At 46.3% G+C, this 14134-nt stretch overlaps 1 protein-coding gene across 1 annotated transcript in view; it reads left to right on the top strand.

Moving 5' to 3' along the window:
* The first annotated feature begins 1031 nt into the window (after window positions 1-1031).
* ELOVL6 (ELOVL fatty acid elongase 6) overlaps window positions 1032-14134 on the top strand; it is a 78205-nt gene continuing 65102 nt past the window's right edge. Inside the window, exon 1 of the mRNA XM_027893309.1 lies at window positions 1032-1308. Coding sequence (XP_027749110.1) covers window positions 1220-1308 — 89 coding nt within the window. The 5' untranslated portion in view covers window positions 1032-1219. The remainder of the gene's footprint in view (window positions 1309-14134) is intronic.

A 14134-nucleotide genomic window follows, 5' to 3' on the forward strand; every position in this document is an offset into this window, starting at 1 on the left:
AAGAGCACGGTAGTCAAAATGCAAGCAGGATCACCAGACTGGTTAACTGCTGATTTCCCACAGCTTTAGGACTCTCTTTTTTTATTTTTATTTTTTATTTATTTTCTGAGTGCTTGGCCTTAGTATTAAAGACTCCCATGTCAGTGAGAACTAAAATCCAGGAGAGTAAAGAGCAGGCTGACCTATGCCAGATCTGCTCAATTACAGCTGACTTTTTTGACACGAAAGCAGTTTGCCTCCTGCCTTCAGACTGCAAGCTCAGTGGGGGCTGGGACCACTATTTTAGGTCAGCTTGTACTGTAACGCACATCCAGGGTGCTGGAGTCGGAAGAACTCAACTAGACACATCAGCAAGTGGCAAATGAGACAGGAAGGCAAAATTAAGGCTACATAAACACCATGTGACCCAGCTGTGAGATGAGCTCAGCAGGTGATAGTTAGACTCGGGGTCTCTGCCCCATGTTCCACCAGCTCCGTGCATACCGTAACATCCAAAAGTGTGTCTGCGCACAGCAGGGAGCTCGAGGCAGCTTGTCTGTGGGACAGTGCCCCCCACATGGGGACACCCAGCTGCAACCCCTTCCCCTGCAGCACGCCGGGCCCCGGACAGAGTCCAGTCCCGCGGGGTGGCAGCAGCCACAGCAGGTGCACTGGGATCTAAATGCAAAAAGGACGTGTAGGGAGTGTGTGTAGGCTTCTTTTGGAGGAGTATATGCGTCTGCCCTTCTGCCCAAATCTCAATTCATGCTTCTTTAGTTCCCGGGCGGCCGGGGAGGGCGAGCAGGTCGTTGCGGCATGGATTCGGCCCAGGGGTGGGGGCTTCTTATTTTTGTAGTTATTTTTGACGGCCTGGGGCAGCAGCAGGGGGGAGAGGGAGGTGTCCCTCTCCGCCAGGAGCGCAGCCCCGCAGAGGAGCGGTGCGGGCTGTGCGCGGGGCGGAGAAGGGCGGGTACCCCGGGCGGTGGCGGTGGCGGGCGGGCACTAAGACCGCGCCGCCCCCGGGCGCTGCGCGGCGGCCGCAGAAGAGGAGGAGACCGGCGGGCCCGGGAGGAGAGGCGCGGAGGGGAGCGGAGCTATGCTAAACCCGGGGTACCGCTGAGGCGGGGCGGGCCAGGCCAGAGGCGGGGGCTCTCCGGCGGCGGGCGCGCAGGGGCCCGGCTCCCGAGGCGGCGGCAGGCAGCATCTCGGCGCGGGGAGCGGCTCCGCAGCCACCGGGCCAATGAACATGTCAGTGTTGACTTTGCAGGAATACGAATTCGAGAAGCAGTTCAACGAGCATGCGGCCATCCAGTGGATGCAGGAAAACTGGTGAGTGCCGCCCCCGGGCCCCGCCGCCCGCCCGGATCGGGGAGGCGCTGAGCCCATCCGGGTGCGCGGGTTGTGCCCGGCCGGCGCGGTGCGGCTGGGCTCGGCGGGGCTCTGCTCTGCGCCGCCGTGCGCGGGCACACGGGCGCTGCCGCCGGCGCTACCTGCGCGCCCGGGCGGGGACCGACCCGCCGGGTTACACAAGGCCGGGGCGTCCCGCCGCCGGCGCCGTGCGATGCGGGCCCCGAGCCCCGCCGCCGCCGCCCCGGCCCGGCCCGGCGGCGCAGAGCCGCACACGTGCCCCGGCTCTGCCCTCGGCCTCCCCTGCCTCCATCCCTGCCTGTCCCTCCCCGTCCCTGCCGCTCGCCGCGCTGCGCCCCCGTTCAAACAAGTTGCGCGTTTGCCCGCGTTCCCCGTGGAGCCCCTTTCTCTTCCCCTTCCCCTCCCCCAGCTCCTAATAAAACTTCATTTGCAGCCATGCGGCTATTAACTTTCCCGGCGTGTTCATGTGGCCGGGGAGCCGGGGCGAGCCCAGCCGCGGCGGGACAGGGGCTGCGCAGAGACCTGTCGGGGCTTCCCGGGTCGCGGCGAGCCGGAGCGTGACGGACCCGCAAAGGGACACACGCACGCTCACAGCTCGGGCCGCCGAAGGGGAGTGGCTGTGCCGGGAGCCTGCTCTCTGCCCGGCGCTGCCGCGGGAGCATCCCTGGGCCCTGGCTGTTAGCGTGCTGACAGGGATGGAGGGAGAGCCCCAGCTGCCCCTGCCTCCTCCGTGGAGTCCACTGGCCTGTTCTCGGGACCGGAATCTCCCTCTCCCATCACACCTGCCCACATCTTGCCCCAGTCCTCGCCCTAGCTTGCACTGGCCTTGTGTTCAAGGCTTGCCCAGGCTCACCTGCGCCTTACTGCTGCACCATCCTTGACCAGCCTCGCCTGGTGCCCAGTCTTGCCCTTTCTGCTGCTCCTGTAGTCTGTCTCCCAAGCTAGCCCCTAACTTTCTGATTGCCGGCATGCCCTCCCTTGGCAGTGCTGCCTGCCCTTTTGGGCTTCCAAGTGAGGACCTTACCCATGCCACCCTCATGTGACAATGACAGGATAAGACTGTCTCTGGGCCCAGGATTTGGTGTCCACATTTGCAGGGCAGATTGGTCCGAAATTGTAGGTGGATGTCAGCCAGGGATTTGCTAGAAGACTCTAGTGACTGGTGTGGGTACTTTTAAGGGCAGTATAATTAAAATGACTGCTTAAGTGCATGTATGTTTCCCTCTGTTCTCCTCCAGGTGAGCTCATTAGCTCTTGAAGAGTGCCTAGTGTCACTCATGTTTCAGGAAAAGGGAGACCACATAGATATTCTTGGGCTGGGAGTGTTGGATGCTTCCCATTCTGTCCGTGTTCCAGAAGAAAATTGGCATCAGAATAGAGCAAGCTGGTAAAAGAGGATGGAGGGGGTGATACATGAGTGTATATAATAGCCAAATAACTCAGGAGAGGTGCAGTTTAGATTAAAGAACATGACTAGCAACCACCACTCCTACATCTTCTTCTTGGTTCTCCTGTGCTTCATGATATGACCTTGGGAACATTACATAACTTCTTCCAGGCCTCAGTTTCCCCAGCAGGAAAAGACCAGGGGAGTTGGGGATAATAATGTTGAAATGCCCTTATGAGACGCTTTAGTGACTTACGTAATGTTTGCCGAGTGCCTTGAAGATGTCAGGTACTATATAAATGCTAAGCAGTGTTATTAAAATATCCCTGGCAGTTTCATGTGCTGCAGAAGTCGCCAGCTGGACTCCGTAACGCTGGGCTCCCACTTCCCAGATTCAGAGGAGGAGACTGTCAGTGTTACGCTGCTGCTGTACAGCAAAAGAAATGTGGTCATCCGTGTGCACATGCGTTCCCGTCTAGTTTCCCCTTCTCTAAGGGAACTGATGAATTAATACCTTTGATTCACATGACAGTAAAGGAGGGTGATCTGCTTGTGACCTGGGAATGTTTCTGGAAATGAAATGGAGCTGTGCCCTCTGAGGTCTCTGTTGTGGCAGGCTTTTCCTGAAAATGCTGAGGACGACTTCCGAATTTCAGGTTATTGTGAATTTTTATCTTCAGGAAATGCACTTGCTTAGTGAGACAGGTCCTGTTCAAGCACTTGAGTTTTGCAGAGAGCTTAACTGGTAAAATACAGCAGCTAAGGGCTACACAAGAAGGCTTCCTTACAGCCTGTCAGGGTGACTCAATAGGTTTGTGTATGCAAACATCAATGGCAGTACATGGCTTCTACACTTTGTAGGAGTAGCCTTAATGTACGCATCATTAACGTAAGAGCATTCTACGATGAGGTTGTTAAGTAGTAGCTTGCAGGGATAAACATGTTTTTTCATTCTTTGGACAGCAAGATGGACTAAGGAAACACTATGACAGGATTTCACTCTGTAATCACTATTTAAATTAGGATGCAATACTATTACAGTGTCCAGCACAGAGTGAAATAAATTCTTTAGGTGTGGCATTTATTATTTTACTTCATCTCAGAAACATTTCCTGATACCTTATAAAACAAAAAAAAAAAGGCTGGGGGATCTTAGGGGGGATGAAGTGGTTCTAAGGAGTTGACCCTGACTTTTGGATTAATTGATGCGTCTTTGGAGCCTGACTACATTGCATATGAAAATGTAGCCTAGTTTGAGGATGGACATGAATTCTTTTACATACCTTCTGACTTCTGAGCTGGTTAAAGCACCAACAAGCCCTTTTAATTAAAACTGCGTAAGGCTAAAGCTGGAAAAGCTTGAATGCAAAGCCCAGGGGTTGTGGCATGCCCCTAGGTACTGGTATGGTTGGTCAGGAAGGATCATGGTACAAGGAATCAAGTGTCTGGGTCAGCCAAGGCTTGTCCCTCCTTTTCCTCAGTCCTCTGAGTCTACTCCCAAGCTCCATCATTACCTGGGGAAAGTGCATGTCCTCTGCCCTCTCCAGTCGCTGGCACCCAGGCTTTTCTTCAGCATACCTTCATCCTAGGGCTTGTCTCTTCACTGCAGTCTGCCCCTGGAAATCATCCCTCTGAGTCTGATGTGAATGGAGCCCATCTGATGGTGTACTGGTCTAATGGCAGAATGAGGACCTCCTTGCGTCATTCCAGATGTTTCTGTTTCACTGTATGGAGGACCCCATCCTGCAAATTGCATCACACTGAGACTTCTTTAAAGCTTGGTCCTGGATTAGCGGTGCTGTAAAGAGGACACAGAGGAAAAATGTGTTTCTTTTTCCTCTGTGTTTTGACACAGAGAAAAAATGAACAGTCTGTTGTCTGATACCTATAAGCTGATGCATTTCATGCCTCTCTGAGTGCTTGGCTTTATGTTTATGCACGTCTTTATGGTATAGCCCCCAGACTGCCGGATTCTCCTGCATGGAGAGTGAGCAAAGTTGGTGGCTGCAAAGACAGACCTCAGGCCTGCTGGTCTCTGATGTTAAGAGCTGCCGATTAGTTGTTTTCCCTAAACAAGCAATGGCCGGTTTTCAGGAGGTTAAAGAACTAACAGGTCCATTTACTGTCATGAAACTTCTTACACTTTATGCTGCAGGAAAGCTGTTTTTGATACAAGTTTGTGCTATCGAGTATCTTTCAATATAAAATGCAGTATCACTTTAAGATGCACTATCATATTCTGCTGAAACCATGGGAGGTTTGATTTAAGCATGACCAGGATTAAGTCAGATGTTTATTACAATAATTACTTAAAATGATTTCTCAAATCAAACACTCCCAGCACCTCCTCCCAAACTTCTTCAAACAGGAAAGTGGTATGAAGTAAATAGTCTGCAGAGGTTTTTTTTTTTTTCCTTAAACTGCTGTATGAGAATTAATGCAGCTTTAGTTCTTTATCTCTCATAGGTAAGTATATTATTATTTTTGCAGAAAATTCACAGTTCTGTCAGGCAGGCAGAAAAGAGGGTTGTAGTGCCAAGATCCTGATTCCCAGCTGCAGCCAGTGAGGCAGCAAAAACTGTCTGGTGCTTAGGAAAGCCGAAGTGACAGAAATGCCTGGATGGAGCGGTGACCGCTGGAGTCCTTCTCCGTCGTGCTGCAGAGCACCAGGTTCAGGCATCAGCACGAAGTGACAGTCGTTCCTGTTATAATTGTCTGGCCAATAATAATTATCTTCAGATGTCTGCTGACGAGGGGCTCGCCAATGGGGAGCCGGGAGGCCTGTGCTGACTGCGCCGAGATTATCTGGGCGAGGTGACGTCACGCCAGGGCTTGCCTAAAATCACAGAAACTTTTCGGCTGCTGCTCTGCCGGCTGCTGCGGCGCTCGGGCCATCCCTGCCCTGGTACTCATGCCCTCCCGCCAGCTGCTGCTCCGGCAGGCTCTCCTCGATCCTCTCTCTTCTGCCTCTCCTGTTTTTCTCCCTGAAAAGCCACGGTTTAACCCTTGACAGTCGGCAGTGTGCTTGCAGGAGCTGAGTAGGAGTGGAGGAGGATGAGCAGGATGAAAGCGAAACTGGTTGTTGCCTAAAGATGCTGTGGGGCTCTGCTGCAGGAACAGACTGGTTTTGTTATCATTAACAAAAGTAATGATTAAGTAAGGAGAGAAGCAGTGTATAAGGACTGCTGGGCATGTTTTGGTTTTTAAAGGGCTCTGGCAACTCAAACTCGATTCTGAAATTAACTTTGTGAACCTTAGATGAGTATACATGTTTGTGTATTTGAAAGAAAACATCCGTACAGAAGGTTATTTTTAACATTTTGTTGCCAAAACTTTTATGTGGCAGAGGCAGACAGTGCAGCCAGTGCTGAAAGCAATTTATCCTTTGGTGTGATTCTCTTTCAATCAAAACTGCAGATAGATGTGGAAGGGAAGATGGTCAGCTAATTTGGATTTGTAAATGCACTTGCCTTTTAATAATTCACAGAAGCATCGTCCTAGACAGGTTTGTTTCCTAAATGCAGGACAAGCTCTCCTCATCCACTTTAGCTGCTCTTACTTCATGCAGAAATCAAGAGTGAGAGGCTGTGAGCGTATCTCTCCAGGCATATGTGCATAGCAGCCAAAAATGATGTAAATTACCTTTTTTTTTTTTTTTTTTCCCTTGAGCTCTTGCTAGATGCCAGGTGAAGGATGTGGAGAGGGATGCTGCAGTCACCCTGTCCTTTCCTTGCTGTGCTGCAGCAAGGACTCAAAGGGAAGATGTATGAGTTGCTCTTTTCAATGGAGAGACTGTTTTATTTGAGCAGAATTCAGCTGGCCCAAGAATTTAGCCTGCCTCCAATGTCATTCTCCAGAGGGGATTTTTGCTGCTTTCTTGTGCAAACGGGCCACCAGTGCACAGCAGCTTTGGTGCTGCAGAGATTACCCACCTCTTTGCCTTCATCCCACAGGCCTATCTGAGCAAAAGACTGATGGAGTATTGTAGGGCTTTGGCTCCTTGAAAATACAAGAACAGAGTCTGTGTGGAATAACAGTAGGTGTCCTTTCAGAGTTCAGGTATTTTCAGTCTAAGTGTGGGCTTGGGGAAAAAAAAAAAAAAAAAAAAAAAAAAAGAAAAATCATGTGGGCCCAAAAATGTCATCCTGAAGATAAATACATCAATGCCTTTTGAATTCAGCCTACTACTAAAACATAGACCTTGGCCTTTTGCTTACTCTTTCCCTAGGATATGAACACATCTGTCATCATGTTGCTTCAGTAACTGTAAGCCTCTGAGAGTGAAGACATCTTTTCTACTATGTGAAACACCGTGTGCTTCTGGGAATAATACTTCTGTAATAATGGAGCAAGGAGTAATTTAGGAGCTTGCCATCATTTTTAGAAGTAAATATGGGCATTTGAGAACATTTTAGTTTAGGATGAGATGTAGGATTCTGATTTATTTTAGCTCTCTTGAAAAAGTAGCTCATATCCTCAACTAAGCATGCATTGTGAAACAGAAGGGTGTTTGTAACAAGCACAGGCTGAGTAGCAAGTGGTGGTGTGAACCCTTGGAAGCAGCGTGCTTCTTGTCGGTGGGCAGAGGAGTGATGGGAAGAAGCTGATTTCCCCCAGAGACTGGAGTGTAGAGTGCCCAGCTCCCTCCCTCCTCCTCTGAACGCCCTGGCCCTTCTGAGTCTCATAGAGTTTTTTGCTTCACCTTGAGGAAATAGCAGTTTATATGCCAGCACGTGAGTTGCTGTTGGCTGTTCTGCTGTCAGGTTACGTGTGCTTCTAAGCCCTTTCTGAGCACGGCAACAGCATTCTTGTTCCAATTACTGAGTTTTAGTCATATCTGGATGATGAGCCACTGTTATTAAGTTGATGTTTTTTCCTCCTGCTAGTTACGTGTTCATTGTCCCTTGCAACTTAGAAACATTAAAAAAATGTCTTCTTTAAAATCAGTGACTAAAATTTACATGACTACAACTTCCATGTTCTTTGCCTCCCCTACATGGGCACAGTCTGGTTGTCCATAGTCTGGTAAAAGAAGTGCTGTAGACAGGCTACAATAACTTGTTAGATCTCTTTCTTTTAATGGACTCCATGCTGGTAGTTACTGCCTTTAAATGGGCTTAGGGAAAGGAGGGAATCACTGTTTGTAACTCAGAGTATGATCTGCAAAGCCTTACATAGCTGGCCTTTTCCCTGACCCCCCTGTAAAAGTGCAATGAGCATTCATGTCCAGTACATCTCCTGCTCCTTTAAAAAGTCAAATGTGGTCACATTCCCACTGGTCTCAGCAGAGAAAGGTCTTTCAGAATATTTAACTCTCAAGTTTATGCACTGTGTTTCAGCTGCCTATAGTGGTATTCTGAATAAAAGGATGTTTTGTACTTTTTTCTTCCGTTATGTCATTGCACAGTCTCTACCCCTTGCTGCAGAGTCTATCCCAAGCCCTTTTCAGCTGACTTTGATGTTCTTACTCTTTGGAATAAATATGGAGATAAAAAGGGGGAAAAAATTTAAGGGAAAGGCTTACAGAGCTGGTAATGTTGGAGGGTACAGAGCTGGGGTTTGTGGGTTTTTTTGTTGTTGTTTTGTTGTTGTTGTTGTTGGTTTTTTTGCTTTGAGGGTGAACTTTTGTTGGTGTTCATGGAGCTTTTCACAGATTTGAGAATGATTCTGTAGCACAGGGTCCGCTGGGACTGCACAAGTCAAGATGATGTAAAACGCTTTTTGGAAAGCTTAATTAAGAGTTCAAATACTCCTTTTTTATTGGAAATGGGCAGAGGTTAAAACATATTATTAATTATTTTTAAATGTAAATTAGCATAATCTAAAATATAAAATAAACTTTTCACTGACTCAGACTATATCAATGTGAGATGTTTGTGTAACCACATTACGCACATACCCAGTACTTTTTTTTCTTACCAACCATTTTGTCAGCCCACTTGAGCCCTGTCCCAGGTTGAAGTAGAAGGGGGTTGCCTTCTATTGTGCTGCCCCATCCCTACCCAAAGCACTCTAGACAGCTCTTACTACAAGCCGTGCTGTTCCTGTTCATGCCACGGCATCACATCCCCTGGGGCTCCCTTGGTTTGCTGGGTAAGGCTGGTGCAGCCTGGTGGGGAGCTCCGCAGGGACACCCCAGTTAGTGTTTTGCAAGCTGGTAACAGAAGGGGAAACAACCAGACTGTGGTCAGACCGGGGCTAATAAAAGGAGAAAATTGTATCAGTTCTTGTGTGTGCTTATTCTTGCTTTCAGATCCAAAGTAGCCAGGGTACCTGATACTGCCCTTCATGGTGTGCCCTGTACTGTGTGCTTCATTGCAAAGTCAATTGCAAGTCTTGTTGACTTTTGTGAGGAGGTCTTACCCTTTGATTGCTGTCAGTTCTAGTTACAGGAACAAGGAACAAGGTGGAAGGATTCCAAAAGCAACATGACCTCGGTATGGCTAGAGAAGGGACCCAGGTCCTAGAGAGAGGACATGGCATGAAGTGATGGGCAGATCTTAACATTTGCTGAGCAGTCCTTGACCTCCTGTGGGGAGGAGCTGGTATTTGGAGTAGGGAAGAAAAGGAGGAGATGCAAGTTAGTGGTTTGCCTCATGCCAGCGGACTTGGGACTTTGCAGAGCACGTGTAGTGGTTTATTCAGTGCATGGCATGCAGGGGGCTGATACACCTCTGAGGATGTGGGGAGTCTGACTTCAAACCAAATGCAGCCATAGCCACCTTGTAGAAGTTAGGCATCAGTAAGGTGCTTGAGTCCAATGGTTTCAATGGAAATCAAGGACCTGTGTCATCTGCAAAAAGGACTCTGTTCCTCAGTTCCTCATCTGTAACATAGGTAAAATTCCTCTCTGGGGATATTCAAAGTTGATTTTCTACCGTGTCGAAAAGGTGATCTTGATGTGGCAAGACTCATATGAATAACTACATTAAAACAACACAGAAAACATAGCTGTCTTGCACTATTACTATGAGGCTTTATACTTGTACTAGCACTGAAGAATAGTTTATTCTTGCCAAGGATATGGGACAAAGTTTGTCTCCTTCATTAGGGTAACCGAGGACTGAGAAGAGCTGCTGTAATGTTAGAGGCAAGGCAGTTGGTACTATGTGATGAAACTGCAAAAGTCCCGGCCATTTTTAATTGCAAATTTATGAAAGGAATTGTCCTTCAAATAGTCCAAGAAAACTTCAGACTATTCAGCATCTAATGATAACTTTTAAATAGAATTTTTAAAATTTGTTGGTAATTAATTTCAGTATACAAAGTCTGCAAAAAGAGTGAAAAATTTGACATCATCCAGGTTGTGAGCTCCTCAAATTGCATGTGTTGATTTTGATGTCTGATGTCCTCACTTACCCCTGGACATAAAACTTAGGTCAGTCAAGAGTGTTATTAAGGACAGATGTCTGCCCTATATGTCTTGAGCCATCAGTAGTATAAATACACCTGGAAAGAGCAATCACAGGGAGTGCCAATTAATGTTTTAAGGAGAAGAAACAATGGGCCAAGCTAATTTCAGAAAAAGTACCAGAATGCTATTATTGAGGAATCTGATCTTCTGACTAATAAAGATGGTTTTCTTTTTTGGTTTTTTTTTTTCTTCTTCTTTTTTTAAAATTCATTTAGAGCCATTAAGAGCTACTTAAGGTGACAGTAAAATCCCTTAAGTATAAGCAAAAGCAGGATGCCAAAGTTCTTGCACTGTGCCTTTCAAATACTGGGTTTATTAACAAATGTTTATGAAGTCTGGCTTTTTCCTTATGTAATTTTCCTTTTAGCTCTAATTGGGAATTTCCTCTCTAGGTCTCCTGATGTGCATCTTCTGAATGCAGGTCCTCTGTAAACATTAATGGGAATTTTCTTGTTTCCAACATATGACATCTCCAGGCAGCTAAAAGCCCTGGGTTTTCCTTTTTGTTCTCCCTGGAGGAGCTGACTGTCCAACTTGTTTTCAGTGTCTTTGCAGGTCACAACCAAGTGAAACATTGGTTATTAGCAGGAAATTATTTAGACTCCTTACATTTCACCTCCTTCCTTCTTGGTTCTTCATCCTCCTGATTTTGGCAGTCAAGCGGAAAACTCCAAGCTATTTTGTACACCACACTGATGTCTAGATTGTCTTGTCTACCTCGATTTTCACAAAGACTTTTGCTCTGTTGATACAGTAACTCTGGAGCTGCCCCATCCCATGTTACACCTCATCCCCTCTCCCAAGTGTGGACAGGGATCCGGCCAGTGTGCTCAGGCATCTTCTGTGCTCAGGCAGCTGGCCCAAACCCAGCAAAACCCACTGGTGATTTCACTGCCTTTGCTGGGCAAAAGCAGAAGCTGTGAGGATGTGCTAAGTGGAACTGCTGATGAGACTGTGCAGCATTGATTGCAGACTCATGATGAAACAGGGTACTTAACAGGTAGAAGGATTTCAAGGTGCATAATGTTGTCGTTATATTATTTTGTGAGGACATTTCCCTGTTACAGTTTTTCATAAGATATTGCTGTTGGCCACTGTCTTAAACAAGATACTAATACAACCTAATACCACCTCTGGTCTGACCTGATCTCTCCTGTGTGCTTAAATATCCTTTTTTGATCACATGACTGATAAAGAAAACACTATTTTTAGTCACACAAGGACTGTCTGGAAGTGACATTCTCTCTTGCAACGGCAGTGTACACAGGCAATCAGTTTATTTTGTTACATCATTATTTGTTATTTTAGAACTCTGTAAATACTGTGGAGTTAAATACATTATTTTTAAATCTTGCTTGGGAACCTGATGCTTGGCAGGATTCCTTCTGGGCAAAGCACTGCCTGTGGACGCAGTAAAAAACTCTCGTCTTGCCTCTAACAGCTTTTGGGTTTAGTTTAAGACTAGTAGCCCAGGCAGACAAAACTTATTACTTTTGAGAAGGTTTAGATAAATTATCGCATGTACTATGAGAGCCAGATCTGTGCAGCTACATTGCCACCATCTCTGCAACCCCAGTGGGGAGTTTTGCTTCTGTCCCAGCAGAGGGAGGATGGCTCCAGACAGCCAAACACCATGAAGAAAAGTCATCCTATAGCACTGGAAGGAATCCTCAGCTAATGTGTCCTTGTTCACTGACTTCTAGTATTGTGTCTGAAATGTACATTTTTCGTTTTTAACAAATTCACGAGCTCTCCAGCATTTTTCAAGAGCTCTCCTCCTATATCAACATGTAGACCATAGACAAATTTAAAAATTTATTTTGAAAGGTAGGATCAACACCACATATTCCTGTTGGAACAGTTGGAGCCAGACTGTTACAAGGCTGTTGTACCCAGGATGCTTACCCTTGTTAGAAAATGAAAGAAAACTGCTGAAAGAAACATTTTGAAAACCTATCCCTCGATGTTCATGAGAGGTAGTCCTTGTGTAATGGTTCCCCTGCATGAAGATGGTAGTTAGAGTGGGTGCCCTTTTCCAGATTCCTTCATGCATGTCATTTGATGCTGCTCAGGATGTTTGCATGTCTGAGATCCTGGTATTTGGTGATTATGGACAGTTTATGTTAGTGTTCACTCATCCAGTCCTTGGAGCACCTTGCAGGCACTGGTGATGGCATTTGTCTGACCTTGTATGCCTGCATGTAAGGTGTCTGAGTCATCTCATACGGAAATCGGGAGCTGAGAGAAATAACTTTTGTTCTAAAACCACTCCTTTCTCTTTAACAAATGTAGAGAGACTCCAGGGAGCTAAGTGGACCATAGCTATTTCTCGCAGTCGTTCCTTCCTTCCTTCACCACCGTGCTTATTCTTCTTTTTTCAGATGCCTGTTTGATTTTTACTTGTTATCACCCTTTGCCCCTCCCTCTTTTGTTTTCTGTATGTCTTTTCCCGTTTAGGACCATTCAGGTCAGCAGCACAGGTGGCTGTATGCTTCTGTAAAACAACCTGCAGGGTGGGACGCAGCTGGCCCGTGTTTGGTGTTGGACTGGTGGAGCTGAGCCGTACAGACCGGGCCCTGAGCTGTCTCTGGATGAGCAGAAAAAGGGCTGCATCAGGGTAGGACCACTGCCACCTTTTGATTAAGTCACTTGGTTCTTGATTTCTAGAAAAGGGCAATAATAACTGAAGAAGAGTGCTTACTTGTAGGTTTCCACAGCACCCATCGTATCCTGATATAAAAGGACCGTCTATTTTGAAAGCCGCTTTCCAGTCACCAAATGGAAAAATCCTGAATAAAGTCTACAGTAAAAATTCTGTTGCCTTCAGTGTAAGAGATTTAGTTCCTAGACTTGTATGGCCAAATGTAAGGTAGCATCTGGTATGTAAAATGATTATGACAATTCACATATTTTGAAATGATCATTACTGTAAATGGAATAATTAGGAAAGATGCTAGAAGAAAATGAAGAGAAAAGAAATTGTGTTTGCATTTTGGAAAAATACACATCAGGCTGATAATGTGGGCAATCTAGAGATTAGAGAGAAATTGTAATTGTAAGAGCTACCACAGGTTTTCATTGTGGGGTGAACAAACAGAGCTCTTCCCTGTGCTTTCTGTAGTAGTATGCCCTTGACTGAGAAGAAAAATGGACTAGGGTAACAAAAAAAGGATCTGTTAGAATCTATCAGGTGTCAGCATTAAAGCTGGGAATGCAGATTTTGAGCTCAGGCTTTCCAAATGCTCTTCTTGGCTTGGCAGTCCCCGTGACTTCAGCTGTTGTGGTGTCATGGAGCATCTTCCCTAATGAAATGCTGGTGGCTCCAGGGTAGGCATGCCAAGTATGTAAGATACTGAGGGTGGTCCTTTGATGTATCTCAATGAACTGTTGGAAGTACTGTGAGCAGTTTTCAATTGCTTCCCTTAAAATGGCATATAGGATTGAGGGAGGCTTTTGACAGACCACAGGTATCTTGCTTACAATTATGTTCCAACATTTTGTTTTCATAGGCTGTGTCCTGATGACCTTAGTTACTGTCCATATTTGTTGCAGACAGAGAGTTAGGCCCCCTTTCCATTAAACTAGATAGTGTTGTAGCTGTTTACAGGGGACATGAATTTGATTTTAGACATCTTTAGCCCATTTACCTTGTTCAGATTTTCAAGAATTAAGCTTGACTTGATGGAGTTTCAAGTAGCTCTTCTGTTGTTAAAAAAGCTGTACATCTTGAAAGAGGGACACTTGTGTTCACTGTATTACTGTGGAGAGTTACAGTATTTTAGTATCTTTTTTCCCTTTGCTAAGGTCCAGACAGAATTCCAGAGTCACATTCTTGGTGAGTTAGATGCTTTAATGACAGAAAGTTCTATAATGTAACCATTCTAAGAACAGGAAAGTGATGAATCTGCACCACCAGCTCTGAGAGCTGCCTGAAGTCATTGCAAATCGAAGTCTTACCAAATGAAAATGGCCAGTTTCTCTGACTT

Source organism: Empidonax traillii, unplaced genomic scaffold (assembly GCF_003031625.1).
Source record: "Empidonax traillii isolate 1590-97213 ecotype Southwest subspecies unplaced genomic scaffold, ASM303162v1 scaffold386:size1297806, whole genome shotgun sequence".
In the NCBI taxonomy this organism is placed as follows: domain Eukaryota; kingdom Metazoa; phylum Chordata; class Aves; order Passeriformes; family Tyrannidae; genus Empidonax; species Empidonax traillii.